General features: G+C 41.9%; 1 protein-coding gene across 1 annotated transcript in view; it reads left to right on the top strand.

The window, feature by feature from the left end:
• Positions 1 to 14,769, top strand: part of ZNF827 (zinc finger protein 827) — a 192,311-nt gene that overhangs the window by 95,135 nt on the left and 82,407 nt on the right. Inside the window, exons 6-7 of the mRNA XM_008048882.2 lie at positions 5,520 to 5,759; positions 8,134 to 8,191. Of these exons, the coding sequence (XP_008047073.2) occupies positions 5,520 to 5,759; positions 8,134 to 8,191 (298 nt within the window). The remainder of the gene's footprint in view (positions 1 to 5,519; positions 5,760 to 8,133; positions 8,192 to 14,769) is intronic.

Here is a 14,769-nt window from a genome sequence, read left to right as displayed (position 1 = left end):
TTTTCCTCGGTTGGGCAACACAGTAGGCTGGTGTCTGACGTAGACTGATGTCTGACGTCTGCCTGGGAAATCTAGACAGGAAAAGTGGACCAGTAAGCTGCTTTAGTGGTGGAGTGAAAGTGACTGAGGTACTGGGTTCAGCCTGAACCTGGCCTCTATGACAAAGAGGTGGCTGTTTCTCGTGGCCTGGAAGTGGACTGAATTCCCATGAGAGGGCTGGCCTGGCTTTTGTCTTAAATGCTGTCCAGCAGGGCTGGTAGGACTCAGCACAAAGACTGGTAGGACTCAGCACAAAGGAGGCTGGAAGGTGGATTTCTGGGAGCACTGGAGGAAGGAAGTGACCCCAAGCTAGAGGGAGTTCACCTGGAGAAAGGGAACTGCAGGGGAGAGAGAGATCACCCTGAGGTTAAAGATCCCTGAGGACTCCATGGGGAAACCCCATGAGAGAAACCTCCACTGGCCTAACAAGCGTCAAACCATTTCACAGTGGGACAGGAAATGAAGACCTCTCCTGTCCCTTCACTTCTCCTCCTGTGACTCTTCTCTAGGGTCTGACAGGGTGGCAGGAAAGGGAGAAGGAGCCCACACACCCCACCCCTTCTTCTGCTCCCCACCTCTGGCCTGGCAGTCCATAGACTCTTCCAGGAAGTGAAGGGGTGAAGTGGAGGAAGGCTGAGCTGTGAAATAATCCTGGAGCCTGAGGCATTCTGGGTTCTGAATTGAGACTGTTTTGGTGTTTAAAGGGGCCCAAGGCTTTGTATTATATCTAAGAATCACCAGGTTATGGGCCTGCCTGTGTGTTCACCCAGAAACAGGGGAAGAACCCCTCCCCCCGGACAGGTTTAGGGAAACAATGGGAGACAAAAATAGAGTTGCTTTTGTTACACTCTGTGAGGCTTGCTTATTCAAGGTACCGTTCTGCCTCTGAATATTGACCTTCCAGCCAAAGCAGACAACGTGATATTCCCTGGACACGCCAGGTGGAGTACAGTTCCACCTTTGTGCTTTGGTTCATGGTCTTCCTTGACTCCTCTTCCCACACTGTGTTTTTGGTTTTTTTTTAAGTTGGAGTCTCACTCTATCGCCCAGGCTGGGGTGCAGTGGCATGCTCATGGCCACCGCAGCCTCAACCTGCTGGGCTAAGGCGATCCTTCTGCCTCAACCTTCCAAGTAGCTGGAACCACAGGTGCATGCCACCTCGCCTGGCTAATTTTTTTATTTATTGTAGAGATGAGGTCTCCCCATGTTGCCCAGACTGCTCTCGAACCCATCGGCCCAGGCAATACTCTCACCTCCGCCTCCCAAAGTGCTGAGATGACAGGCATGAGCCACCACGCCCGGCTCTCACATTATATTTTAATTTTGTTTCTTGAATGAGAGTTTATTATTTTTGTTTAGGTTTAAACTGCTTGAGGACAAGGGCCATATCTCATTTATCCCTGTATCTCATGTATCATATATAGTAGACATTAAAACGAGATTGTAGAATGACCAAAGTGACTAATGAATGAAATAATGCACAGTTTGATAGCTAATATCTGTTGTGTTTGTGAAAGTAGAAAGACTGTGTTACTGTTTTCTTATTGCTTTTTCTCCTTCTGTTATTAAGCAGAGCTTGAACAGGGCTTCTCCCCTGCCACCCTTCCAGTGCTAGTGGGTATACAGAGTTTTAAACACTGCCAAAGAGGAAATATCATTCCATACTTCTCTCCCACAAACTGGACTTTGTTATCTTTTTATGGGTGTACATAGTTATTTTTCTTTTTAAATGGTTTGGGTAAAGGACAAAATATTCATATTTATCATTGAAAACTTACAAAATACAAATCAGCACTGCAGTAGACAGTCACTCCCAACTCCAACCCCCTACCCCCCCCAAAAAAATAACCTGCTATTAACACTTTTTCCATGTGCAAATTTCTTTCTTGAAATGGCAATTTAGGCTACTTGGGATAAAATGAATATTTGTCCTGTTATTTTAGGAAGAGATCTTAAAAGGATTCACATTGTGTGTGGAGGGGAAAGAGGAAAATCCTGCGTATTTAGACACGCTCCTGGCTATGGGAGTTAAAGCTAAGCGTGAGTGGAAATGATTAACACAACCATTGTTATGTTAGAACACCCCAGGCAGAAAGGGGATCGCTGGCTTGAGGGCCAAGTGGGGTGTGTGGCAGAAACCCACATTCTCAGGTCAGCCTGACTTCTGACTTGGGGGCCACCTGTCCAGGCCCCTGGCTGAGATGATGATTCACACCCAGTGAGCCTAGGCTAGAGCATGAGAGGAACTGTTTCTTCTTTGCCTTGGGTTCTGATGGAACTTTTTTTGGAATGAAAACCAGAGGGCAGCCAATACTTGAGAGCAGTGGTTTTCAACCAGTGATTTGGGCCCTCCTCCCACACAAAGAAAATTTGGCAACATCTCGAGTCATGTTTGGTTGTTGAAACTAGAGGATGGAGGTCTCTGCCATGGTGGTGTGTGCCTGTAATCCCAGCTTCTCAAGAGGCTGAGGCGGGAGATTTGCTTGAGGCCTGGCATGTGAGGCGGCAGTGAGCTATGATCACACCTGAGGATAGCCACTGTACTCCAGCCTGGACGACATAGTGAGACCCCATTTCTAGAAAAAACAAGCAAATCAAACCAGAGGACAGTGCTGCTGGTACTTCATGGACAGAGAGACCAGGAATGTTGCTATATATTCTACAACATACAACATAATCTCCTACAACAAAGAGTATCTTGCCCCAAAGGTTAGTAGTACCAACATTGAGAAACCCTGCTTTAAAAAAAAAAAAAAAAGGCCAGAAAAGCACTTCATAATAAGGTTATTGCATGGAAGAGAAAGGATTAAAAAATATTTCTTGTATTTTGTCTCACTTGCCCATTGAGATGTCAGTTTGACAACGCGTCTCTATGAGTCTGGATTATCAGGTAGAATAAGAACGCTAAAGGTTTTTTGTTGTTTTTTTTTTAAATCAGTGATCAGTGTTTTAAGCCTTTTTGAAAGGCCAAGGGTTGTCATAAGAAAGGGCAGAAAGCACTTCATGTAAATCATACTTGAAATGATCTCAAGTAGCTTTTAAAAACTAAATTCATTAATTCAGTGGTGCAAATAACCAGGTGTTTTTAATCTATGGTCAAAGTCAGGGGAAAAGGATGGAGAGAAGATAAATAATGGAACTTTTTTCTAGTTTTGCTCTTTACATTGTTGAGTTTTTTTTTTTTTTTTTTTTAACTAAATGAATTCCTTTGTATTTGGCCTGGTATTCTTTTGTGCTTGTCCTCAGGCCTTGGAATGACTTACCAGTGCAGGATTCAGAGGCATAATTATGTACCTGTGAAACTGACCCCACTGTTTATTTTCCAAATCTTAAGGATTTGGGGGGAACATGAAGAGAGAGGCGAGTGTTGCGAGGTCTCACCAAGTTGGGATGGCTTTGAGGTCACCAAGTCCCCAAGGTGTGGGGAGGAGACCAATACACCAGAAAGAGTCAGATGGATTGGAAGTAAAGGCAAAGAAGCTATTCGTGTAATGTGGACAGCTTTCTATCCTTCTTGTTTTCTGGTTTTTTGGTTGTTTTTTAAATCTAGACTGAATCAATGAACTTGATTTTTTGAGCTGCTTCACAGACATGCAGAGCAAAAACAGCTTGGCAGGAATAAGGGAAGGGGAGGAAGGGTCTAAATTAAATATCACAGTTGCCTGAGGTTTAGTTGGTGACAAAAACAAGCAGTTTTCCCTGAGAAGTATGTGTAATATGTCAGGAAGAAAAAGAACAATTAGCACATTTCATACAGAAGATCTTATTGATAGCACCTTATTCATTTTAATCATTTAATTGAAAATACTCTTCTGTTTCTTTTTACCACTACCCAATAAAATGTACATGCATTTGACTTTCAACTGTGTCATACTTTCCAAGAAAAGCATAATTTCTCTGACCTCCCAGATTATAGCAATGAAATTTTTCTATTCACATCTCCTGACTGCCGCACGGATCAGCACCTCCTTTATACTGTTTCTTGTTCTTCCTTCCTTCCTTCCTTCCTTCCTTTCTTCCCCCCTCCCTCCCTCTCTCTCTCTAATCTATCATCTTTCTTTCTTTCTAGCATCTTATCTTTGTCTTTCTATCTTTATTTATCTATCAATCATCTATCTCTTCATTTTCTAGACCTACTGTAACAGAATACCACAAATTTAGTAGTTTAAAACAGCAGACATTTATACTGCTGTGGTTCTGGGGAAATCTGAAATCAATGTGTTGGTCTGGCTGTGCTCTGTCCAGACACTCTAGAGGAAAATCCTTCCTTACCTTTTTCAGTTTCTGGTGGCTCCAGGCAATCCTGTCTCCATGTTCATATGGTCTTTTCCACTGTTTCTATGTCATATCCTCTTCTATCTCTTATTAGGACACCTGTCATTTGATATGGGACCCCTGGATAATTTACAAGGATTTTCTTTTGAGATCGTTAACCTTATCACATCTATAAAAATCTTTTTTTCCAAATAAGGTCACATTCACAGGTTCCTAGGGTTAGGACATAGACATATTTTGGGGGGAGCCACCTTTCAACCTACAACTCTATGTGTCTATCTATCATCATCTTCCTATCTAACTACTTATCAAAGTCCTCTTTGTGTTTTGTTTTGCAGAGTGCTGAGTACACAGTAATTACTAATAAATGCTTACTACTTTGAAAGTATGGCCTTATTTTAAAGTGGCTCAAATTAATGGCTGAGCTAATTGACCCACCTTGTTTCAAAGCTCAGTAGCTCTAGGCAATACACGGACGTAGACCCTCTAACCTTAAAAGCAAATATATGTTTCAGACTCAAGACTGGTCATTTCATAGCCAAATCTAAAAGACGAACAGTCAATAAATTGCACCATTATTACAACCTTATTTTCTAGGTGTTAATCCTTGGGCTGTAATTAACTTACTAGGTGGTCTTGAGCATTACTAGTTTCCAGCAAGGTGTGAATGTCTCTTTTGAATTGACCCTGTTTACCCTTTATTCATTTAGGTGCCCTAAAAGAGAGAAAAAAAATGATCAGAGCTTTAAAAATAGAGGGGAAAAAAAATCATAAAATTAACATGCTTGATCTTATTTGATTTACTGAATTGAGTAACTATAAAACAAGGACAGATAGTTACCACGTTCTCTGTTAGTTCTGGAAACTATGTGGTAGAGAGGCACTCATGGGGGTGGTCAGGAGACCCCAACCAAGAAGCCTGAGCCCTAGATCTGGAGGCCAGGGCCTGGCTCTGCTGCCATCTGTGTAACTGTGTACAAGCTACTTAGTCTCTCTGGGCTAGAAAAATGGAAGTCTCTACCTTTTCAGAAAATCAGATGGGCCTTGCCAATGGTTTTCAAACAATGGTCCCAGTTCGCCGTGTGGCCACTGTTTCTTCTCTTCCCTGACACAATCCACATGGTTCTTTCTGTGATTAGAAACTGGGTTTGGTTGGAATTAAAAAACAGTGGTGATTTTGTTTCTCTCCATTCACCTGCTTGCAGCGGAAAGCTACAAGGAAACACAGATGGTGAAGGTCAAAGAGGAACCCATGGAGGTGGACGTCCAGGACTCCCAGGTCTCCATATCACCCAGCCGGAATGTTGGCTACAGCACTTTAATCGGGCGAGAGAAAACCGAACCCTTGCAGAAGATGCCAGAGGGCAGAGTACCCCCAGAGAGAAACCTCTTCAGTCAGGATATCTCTGTGAAGATGGCTTCCGAGCTCCTCTTTCAACTGTCGGGTATGTTTATGCGCAGAAAAAATGTCGATAATTGGAAATCATTGAAGAAAAACCCTTCTAACAAAGTTAAAACAACAACAGCAAAAATTCACCTGAATTATAGGATTTTTTAAGACAGAAATCAATCTTGTTGCTTTAGCACATAGACTGCCACCCAGACTAACAGTTAATAAAGTGTTGCCAAGTAGAATTCCTGCCAAACTTTCTTTAATAAATAGTTAAGAATCATTTGAAATTAGAACTCTATTCAATTCTGTGCGAATAATTCCTGTTGACTGGGCTAAACACCTCACCTCTAATTTTGTTTAGGCAGTTGATCTGATTAACAGCCTTTTTTTCGTTTAATGTGCAAAAGACAAACCTCAATTTACTCCAACAGGGACTGAATTACTATGACTTCCAAATTAGTGTGGTCTGAATTAATGAGATTTTATTGTATCTTGCCAAGACAAAAGCAAAACAAAGAAGGGAAAAGCAAAACATGAACGTATGAGGACTCTTTCCAGTGACAGCCTTACTAGAACACTTTCTGTAAGCCAACTTCGAATACTTAGAATTCAAAAGTACAGTAATTACCAGCTCAGTGAAGTGTCTTAATGAAAGGGTTGAGGGTCCCAGCACCTAAGCAGCTCCCTTTGTCAACTCTTTCAAGCCACACACCATTTGTCCCTAGCAAACTTTATAGACTGTTATTTTTTTGGACATGGTTGAGATGGATGGTATATACACATATAAGATTCAGATTTCTGTAGAAATACATACACCTTGGCCAAAGTTGAACATTGGTCTACATCTTAAAGTTTCTGCATCAATAAAGATTGTTACAAATGTTGAATAAACTCTGTTTTGAGTATTATTATGGGTAACAAATTCAAAACAAATTCAAAATGCCTCAGTATATAAGTGCTTACTTATTTTCTGTCTTAAGGAAAATGCCAAAAAAGAGAAAAGAAGCTAAAATCTGTGTGCCACTGCAATAGTTCACTTTCTCATTGGCCTGGTATTATAGCCCATAGCTGTTGTCATGATCTGATGGTACTGAAAATGGTGGCCCCCAGGCCCTCAACAAGATCTTTAAACAAAGACTGTGTTTGCTCAGATGTCTGCAGTTGTGGAAATCATTTCTTCTGTAAACTTAATAGGACACATGCATCTTTGCAAGCTCCAAAACACGCGAGATGCTTTTTAATTTTTTTGAGGCTGAAGCATATTTAAAAACAATAGAACATTAGTAATGATTGAGGAGTTAAAATTTGCAAAAGTGAGACCGTTGTGTCTCTAACCACTTACTATCACGATCTTTTATCAGCTAAAAACTTTGTGTTTGAGAGTTCTCACCCTGGTTCTGTCACTGCCTGGGTGACCTCAGACAAGTCACTTAGCCCCAGTTTCCTGCTCTCTGAAAGAATACTAGCTGTGAATTCAAATTCTCACTCATTGTCATTGTTGAGTGGACAGAAAGGAATTGTCCAAGCACACATGCATGCGCTGGCTTTAAACTAGTATTACGAAGTGTGGGACAGATGTTATAAATCTGTTTTAAATTTTTTTCCCAAATCCACAAGATTAGGAGCTTTTTACTTGCCCTGCTGTTGAAATCTGAAACCCTTGGAGAGTTGGCCAGGTTTTTTTCTAGATACTTAATGAAGTCATTGAGAGTCGTGACCCCCAGCAAAGAGTTCTAACATTTGAACTGGATTGGGAAGGCCAAAGTTCAGTTTTCGAAAGCTAATTAAATAATTTCTGACAGCCGATAGATATAGACCTCCAACCACAGTAAGGGAAGGTCTACCTCTGCTTGTCTAATGATTTTTTTTGTTTTTCCTTGTGACATTAATCAGAATAAACACTGGATGACTACAGCACCAAGAGATCTTAGGCTGTTTTTATGTCCCATCTCACAAAGGAGCCTAACAATTCAGAATGCTTAAAGGTTGTCATTAAAGTCAGAGGTGGAACCGTTGCAACAACTGCAGTTTTCCTGCTGAATCAGAGGAAAGCAGAAATTTTCAGCTAGAGAAAGATATCGTAGAAATAACTGTCTCTGTGCCATATGTGTATGTGCGCGCGCACGCGCACGTGTGCAGGTGTTACATGTACTAAGACCTGATTAAAATCAAACAATACACTTGAAATTTGTTATTAACTGTTTCCCTTGTATTGGTTTTTAATAATGGATTTTTATAGATACTGTCTACAGGCTTTTGACAATTATCTTATCCAGTAAGACAGGGAGGATTTGAATGTCTAAGAAAGAAGCCAAAAGAAAATCATAAAAGAAGGGAAATGTTGAGGGTATTTCTGCCTGAAACTAAAAGACGAAAATTGAGTGAGAATAACTTAAGAGGTGTGTGTTTCAATCTTTCTCTTACAGAAAAAGTGAGCAAAGAGCACAATCACACGAAAGAAAACACCATCAGGACGACCACCAGGTAGGCCACACTATGTGGGGTTCCCTTAGAACATAGCCTGTGTCACATGCTGAATATTGTTCTCCAAACTGCTTTTTCCCACTGGGTTCCAAGGAGTCACATCCCTTACCACCATTTTCTACCAAAATTTCTCTCTGCATTGTGGAAACAATGCGGAAATCGGGATGGGAAGGGGCACGAGAATATCCTTCATTATTTGTTAAATAGTCAGTAGGTGTCTCTTTGCTGGGGACTTTTCCTATGTTATTGTTATTTTATTCATGACAGTAATTTTGTGATATCATTATCATCATCTCTGCAAAAGCATCTTGACCTGAGAGTTTAGATGGGTGGTCCAGCTGGGACTGGGGCTGGGTCTGTATCTTGTGAAAGCCTTCCCCCATCTTATGACAGCCATGCTCCTAACTGGGTCTGTGGTGGTGGGCTGATAATTTGTCACCAAGGATATCCCAACTTTTTTTTTTTTTAGCCTCCTAGCATTGTTTAGAGGGCAAAATCTTTGTAAGCAGAAGAAAGATGCTTTTTTAAAAAATTGCAATTAAATCAATATCATTTACAACTGTACACAAGGAAGTCTTCCACTTGCCAGTCAATTTGAGGAGATCGGCCATTGTGGGCTATCTACCAGTCTGCCATTGAAAAGAGAAGGACCAGCCAGTGTTGCTACTTATGCTAGCCTCGAAGGCCACCCAAACCCGGAATGTTGTAGGCCAGAGCCAGCAAGTGAAAATACAACACAGCAGCAAAGGGGCTCAGGGGAAATGTGACCTCCATCCCAGAAGGAACATTCTCCACCTCAGACCTCCCTCCAGTTTCTGAGTTAGCCCAAACTTGAGCTTTATGACATGAACAAAAGGAATATGAGTTTACAGGATGAGCAGTGAGGAATGGAAAATACTAGCTATGAGCTACCAAAGAGTCTTTCAGTGAAGGAGCTTTGCTTTCCTGTATCTCTCTGCTCAGGAAAGCAAAGTCCGATGGGAGTAGTTGAGGGTTTTATGTTTCAAATTCTTGCAAAAAAAGATAAACGATGTTTTTTTTCTTTTTGATGCGCTATGTCTCGACCTCAGACCATCATCTGTACTCATTTGAACTTCAACCTGAGGTTCTAAAAAAATTCCATTAATTGGAATTTAGGAATATCAAACCTCATATCTAATTGGAACAGAGCCAGTCTGCCCCACACCAGGTTTATATAGTATTAGGGAAAGGAACCTCATTCCAATAGAACACAAGAGTGGTATGTATCAGCCTTTTCTCCATATATAAGTACACAGATGAAACACGAGACTTGTGGAGATGGACTGTGGATTGTATTGGGAAATGGGTCTGGGGGATGGAAGGGCTATTTTGTGTATTTAGTTGTATGCCCAAATAAGAGAAGTGAGTTCCTTTAAAGTTCAGCCTGCCTCCTCCTCCATCTAATATATTTGCTTGTGTCCATGCACGTAAACACTGGTGAAAATTGGCCAGATTGGTAGACATTTAAAGACAGCAAACTAAGAATAATAAAATGTTTGCTTTCATTTGCTTCCGTTGGTTTCTTGAAGTGTCCTAGGTCCCGTGGAAATGCTTTATTGAGGGAATACTCTAAGAGGCACGTGCGGGGAGGTGATAGAAGCAGGAGAGGAAAGAGATGGAGAAGTTCAGCAAGTATTGGTTTTAGCTGGATTCCGACTTTGGCTCTATCCTCCAGGGAAGTTCACTGGCTTCAGGTCACCCCCCTGCAAGGGATGTGTAACCTTCCTGTTGAGGGGGCTCTGACGGGGAAGACGGTTTTCACTCATAGTTATGGGCCAGCAGTCCCAGTTGGGGCTGGATGCACTAGTGCCAGAAAGAGGACCTGAGCAGGACACCAGCAGCAGGTGTAATGGAGGTTTCTGCTGGCTCTTAAAGATTCCATGATAATGTTTATACAAGACAAAGGTATGCCGCAAGACCGTATTATTGTATGCTTTTTAGGTGTTCTCTGGGAAGAGGTAAGAGGAGGCTTGAACTGGCCCCAAACAAGTGATCTGAATGTGCCTCAAGCCAAAATTGTCTTGGCTGGAGCTGAAGCATGATTACAGGATAGAAGAGAATTTTTTTTTTAACCATTTGGCAAAAAGGAAGCAATCTTTAAATTCTCCTCTCGCTGGAAGATTGTGAGTAAGAGGAAATCCGAATCAGATCTTTTGCCCAAAGCAAAGGAAGAGGTGCTTCCTGCAAACCCCCAGCATGATATAGTGTTCAGAAATCAGTGTTAGGGAATTCTCGGCTTATAGTTCTACAAAACCCTTGGTGTGTTTTTATTTTTCCTTTGAGTGAGCAACTTGCTCAATTAGCCTATCCACAAATAGATCTATTTTTTACCTCTCACCCCATTACTTCATGTGGCATAGAATCAGGTTGCTTTATGCCAAGAAATCCTCTTTAACCTGAGTTAACTGATATCAGTGATAGGAAAAAAATGCTAACTCCCTTTCTCTCTTCTTTTTTGATTCTGTTTTACAAGTAAATCTTATTTTGCATGAATAAGCCTAGTGTATGGATTATGTTTTAAGGTGTGATTTGTGATACATTTCAAAAAGACATCAAGCCTCTGAATTTTCATATCTTCAGATTTTTAAGACTTAATGGAGTGTTTATTAGCAATCAGATTTCCTATGTCTGACTTCCTGGAAGAAGCTGACTGTTCAGAAAGATAACTCATGATTGGAATCGGGTTCAGAATTTTTTGTGTTTTGAGGGGTTGCTTGGGGCATTCGAGGTAGTTTCATTGTAAAGGGCATCCCTGGGATACTGGCCTCTGCATGGCACTGAGATCAAGGCTTCTTCTCCCTGCCTCTCCTGGCCAACAGTTGCTTCAGCTCGTGTGCTAGCTACTGTCTCCTACTCCTAGAATCTGGCTATCTCCAGAGTTCACCAGGTGGGAGAGAAGAGACCCAATACTGAAGAAAGGAACTGGCTTTCTCCCTGGCCCGAATAAACCCACAAACTTTCCGACAGTTATTTAGCATTATTGATCTGAATGCTCATTTTAATCACAAAAACTAAGGAAAAGTGTAGCAGCCCAAGATAGAACACTGTGGAGCTTGGCATTCCAATTCGTGCTTACCAGTGAGACGTGGGAGTGCTGAGTTCCATGCCAGGCACCAGGAGAACATGAAGCCCATGGATGTGTGCAATTAACTCTTCCTTCCATAAGGGTTGGCAATGACACCTCCCTCTTGATCAGAGCATCCCTCCTCATATGCATCTTTCCTCTAGCAACTCTGCTTTCTGTGAATACCTCTGTCATATGGTGGGCAGATATGGAGAGTGAAAATGATGTGAGGCAGCATTCCTTGTTAGCAGTTTTTGCAAGAGATTTAGGTGAAGCTAAAGGTTGAAGCTAATAACTACCAAGTTTCTGGATCATTGGTTCTCTACCTCTTTTAAAAAAAAAAACTTCATATCATGGAAAATTCCAAGCATATACTGAAGTAGACAGCATCTACCTGTCATCTGGTTTAAGCAATTATCAATTCATGACTCAGGATGTTTTATCTATCTCCCTTCTGTATTTCCCCCTCTCCCTAGATCATTTTGAAGCAAATTCCAGACATCATTTTAGAAAGTGGTTTGAGAATGCCTTTTTTTTCTTTTTTTCGTCCTAAGAACTTAGACTCAACTGCTTAAATCAGGATCACCTCCTCAAAAGTAAAGGAGAAAAACAGTCCCCCATAGCGCACCATGTAGCCAGGCAGAAAAATCAATCTACTTAGCAGCTGGAATGACTGAGTCATGTGGTCCTGTTCACCAATGCCTTGACCCTGTCCCTCCACCCTTGTTTGTGGCCTCATAGAGGCACATCCATTGAATCGGTCTTTCTGTTGGAACTTCGCTGTGAATGCTAAAGCAGCAGTCCTTTTGCCTGTTTAACCTTAGAGTTTAGAAAATTCAATCCAAGTGTAGGGAAGGCTGTGGGTCTCCTTTGAGATAGTATGTGGACTGAGTGTTCTTAATGCCATTCTATCTGACAAACGAGATGAGGAAAGAGTCCCAGCCAGACCCATGAGAACAGAAGGACCGAACATTTATGAGAGACAAATACAATCCTGATTTTTCTATTTCCTTTCCCAGCACAAGCCTAGGTTCTGCAGGGAGCAGATAACCAGCTATTATGATCATTTGGTAGATGAAAATACATGAGGCATGATATGATAACCAGATCTCAAAGTTTAATGGAATAAAAAGAAGATCTACATCTTTTGACATGGACCATCACCCAGCCAGATGCTGGATAAGATCGAAATAGGAAAATGGAGCCCTAGAGTAAGAATCAGATAGCTCCTGGCAGGTGAATTGGACATGCTCAATGTTGTGTAACACCATGAACTTCAAACAATGGCTGCCAAGAACCCTCTCTTGGTTATTTGTTCTCTCTTTTCCCCATTAATAATTCAGTGTCCATAGGGGTATACAATTGCAGGCCTATAAGGAAAACTTCTCACACCTGGCTTGCTTTATTCCAAGAGCAAGGAAGTATTTGCCTGTATTGTTCTTTTCTCCACTACTAAACAAAAAGCAGAAGTGGGAAAATAAGAGAAAGGTAGATTCATATCATGCTGTGCAGATCCACATTTAATTTGCCCAATTTTCAGAATTTGAAATGCAGCCTATTTTTCTATGATTTAGATAATGGCACACAGTGTTTACTAAAAGACATATTCACTTGGATTTGTCCAATGTGGAATTTTCCCGCATGATGGTTTGAATGCGTGCCCTTAAATATTTATGATTCAGTAATAGAAATTGCACAAATTTGTAAAAGCAGGATGTGCAGCTTCAATTCATGCAATTTTCCCCTCTCATTTCTTTGGAAGGCATAAGGGAATAATGCTCTATTGCCTTAAAAGGTAAGAGATTACTTTTAGAGAATACCGAATTACGCAGAAGCAATTAAGAAAAGAAACCGGAAACAGAGCAAATGGGTGATTTTCGAGTAGCTCTCCACACACCCCCTTTACCCTTTATAATGGTGACTTTAACATTAAATGCGCTGAGAATTCCATATCTAAAGAATGGAGTTCCTCCAGTTAAGGCATTTGCTTCTATTTGGTGAGTCAAGGCTGTTTGGGGGCCACATGATTCTACTGTAAATTTTAAAAAGACGCCCTTCCTCAGTACACTGCCATCTACTGGGAGACTGTCACACATATTTGAATCGGACATCTTTGATGTTAACCATGCCCCCTAGATGTGTACAGCCTATACCACTCTCTGCGGCTACCTTGATGCCATTGTTGACTTGAGAGTCTTTTCATGGAGACTGCATTCTTGTCAACTTATCTCTGAGTTTTTATTTCTTAAAGAAATTTAGCTGGGCTCGGTGGCTCAGCCTGTAATCCCGCGCTTTGGGAGGCTGAGGTGAGTGAATTGCCTAAGCCCCTGGGTTCGAGACCCGCCTGGGCAACTTGGCAAGACCTCATCTTTACAATAAATCAAAAATTAGCTGGGTGTGGTAGCACACGCCTATAGTTCCATCTACTTGGAAGGCTGAGGCGGAAGGATCGCTGGAGCCCCAGCAGGTGGAGGCTGCAGTGGCCAGCAGCGGCCACTGCACTCCAGTCTGGGCGACGACAGGTGAGACTCCAACTCAAAAAAAAAAAAAAAAAGAAATTTAAACTCATCCTTGAAAACAGCAGGTGTTTAAAATATCTGTGTACATATAGCTTGAAACCACTTTATGCATTGTTGCCTCTTGTTTGTTTGTTTTTCATTTCACTAAGCCTTTCCCAATACTTTTATCTATTCCTAGATTCCAATTGTCCTGTAGGCATTTACCCTCTGCCATTTTCCCTCCCATTTGTGGCATCTATACTGAATTGTTATGTTGAAGCAATATGCTTCTGGAATCATCGAATGTTGTGTTTCTCTGAAGAGACCAGTTTAAATCTCCTTTCCAGGATCTGAAGAGGGCTCTGCCTTTCTTTTCTTTTCTTTTTTGAGTTGGAGTCTCACACTGTCACCCATACTGGAGTGCCATGGCATGCTCACGGCCACCCCAGCGTCCGCCTGCTGGGCTCCAGCGATCCTTCCGCCTCAGCCTCCTAAGCAGCCAAAACTATAGGCGTGCACTACCACATCTGGCTAATTCTTATTTATTGTAGAGATGAGGTCTCGCCAAGTTGCCTGGGCTGGTCTCGAACCCATGGGCTCAGCCAATCCACTTGCCTTGGCCTCCCAAAGTGCTGGGAAAGACAGGCTGAGCCACCGAGCCAGGCCTGCTTTTCTTTGCATTTCCCATGAGCACCCCATCTTTATTTCTACTGACTTGCAAAGACTGTTCTGTCTTGTTCGTGTCACTTATCATGGTCAGGAATGAAGGGGGAATTTGTAAGCCTCTGTGAGCCCCGTTCAGAGCCTGTGTACCCTTCTGGCTACCTCTGATGGGTTATACAAGGAGGATGTAACCTAAAGGTATGTGTGAGCCATGGAGGTGCTGGCTTCAGACCTGTTCTTCTTATCTGGGATTTTCTCTCAACTGTGTCTTCTTGGTTGTTACCAGGAATAGATCAAATATCCAAGGGCCGACCTCTGTTTAGGGGTGGAGC

Source organism: Carlito syrichta, unplaced genomic scaffold, assembly GCF_000164805.1.
Source record: "Carlito syrichta isolate Samal-C Ts95f unplaced genomic scaffold, Tarsius_syrichta-2.0.1 Scaffold128002, whole genome shotgun sequence".
NCBI classification, from domain to species: Eukaryota; Metazoa; Chordata; class Mammalia; order Primates; family Tarsiidae; genus Carlito; species Carlito syrichta.
Note: the sequence above shows the minus strand (reverse complement) of the source record. Positions and strands in the feature narration are given on the sequence as shown.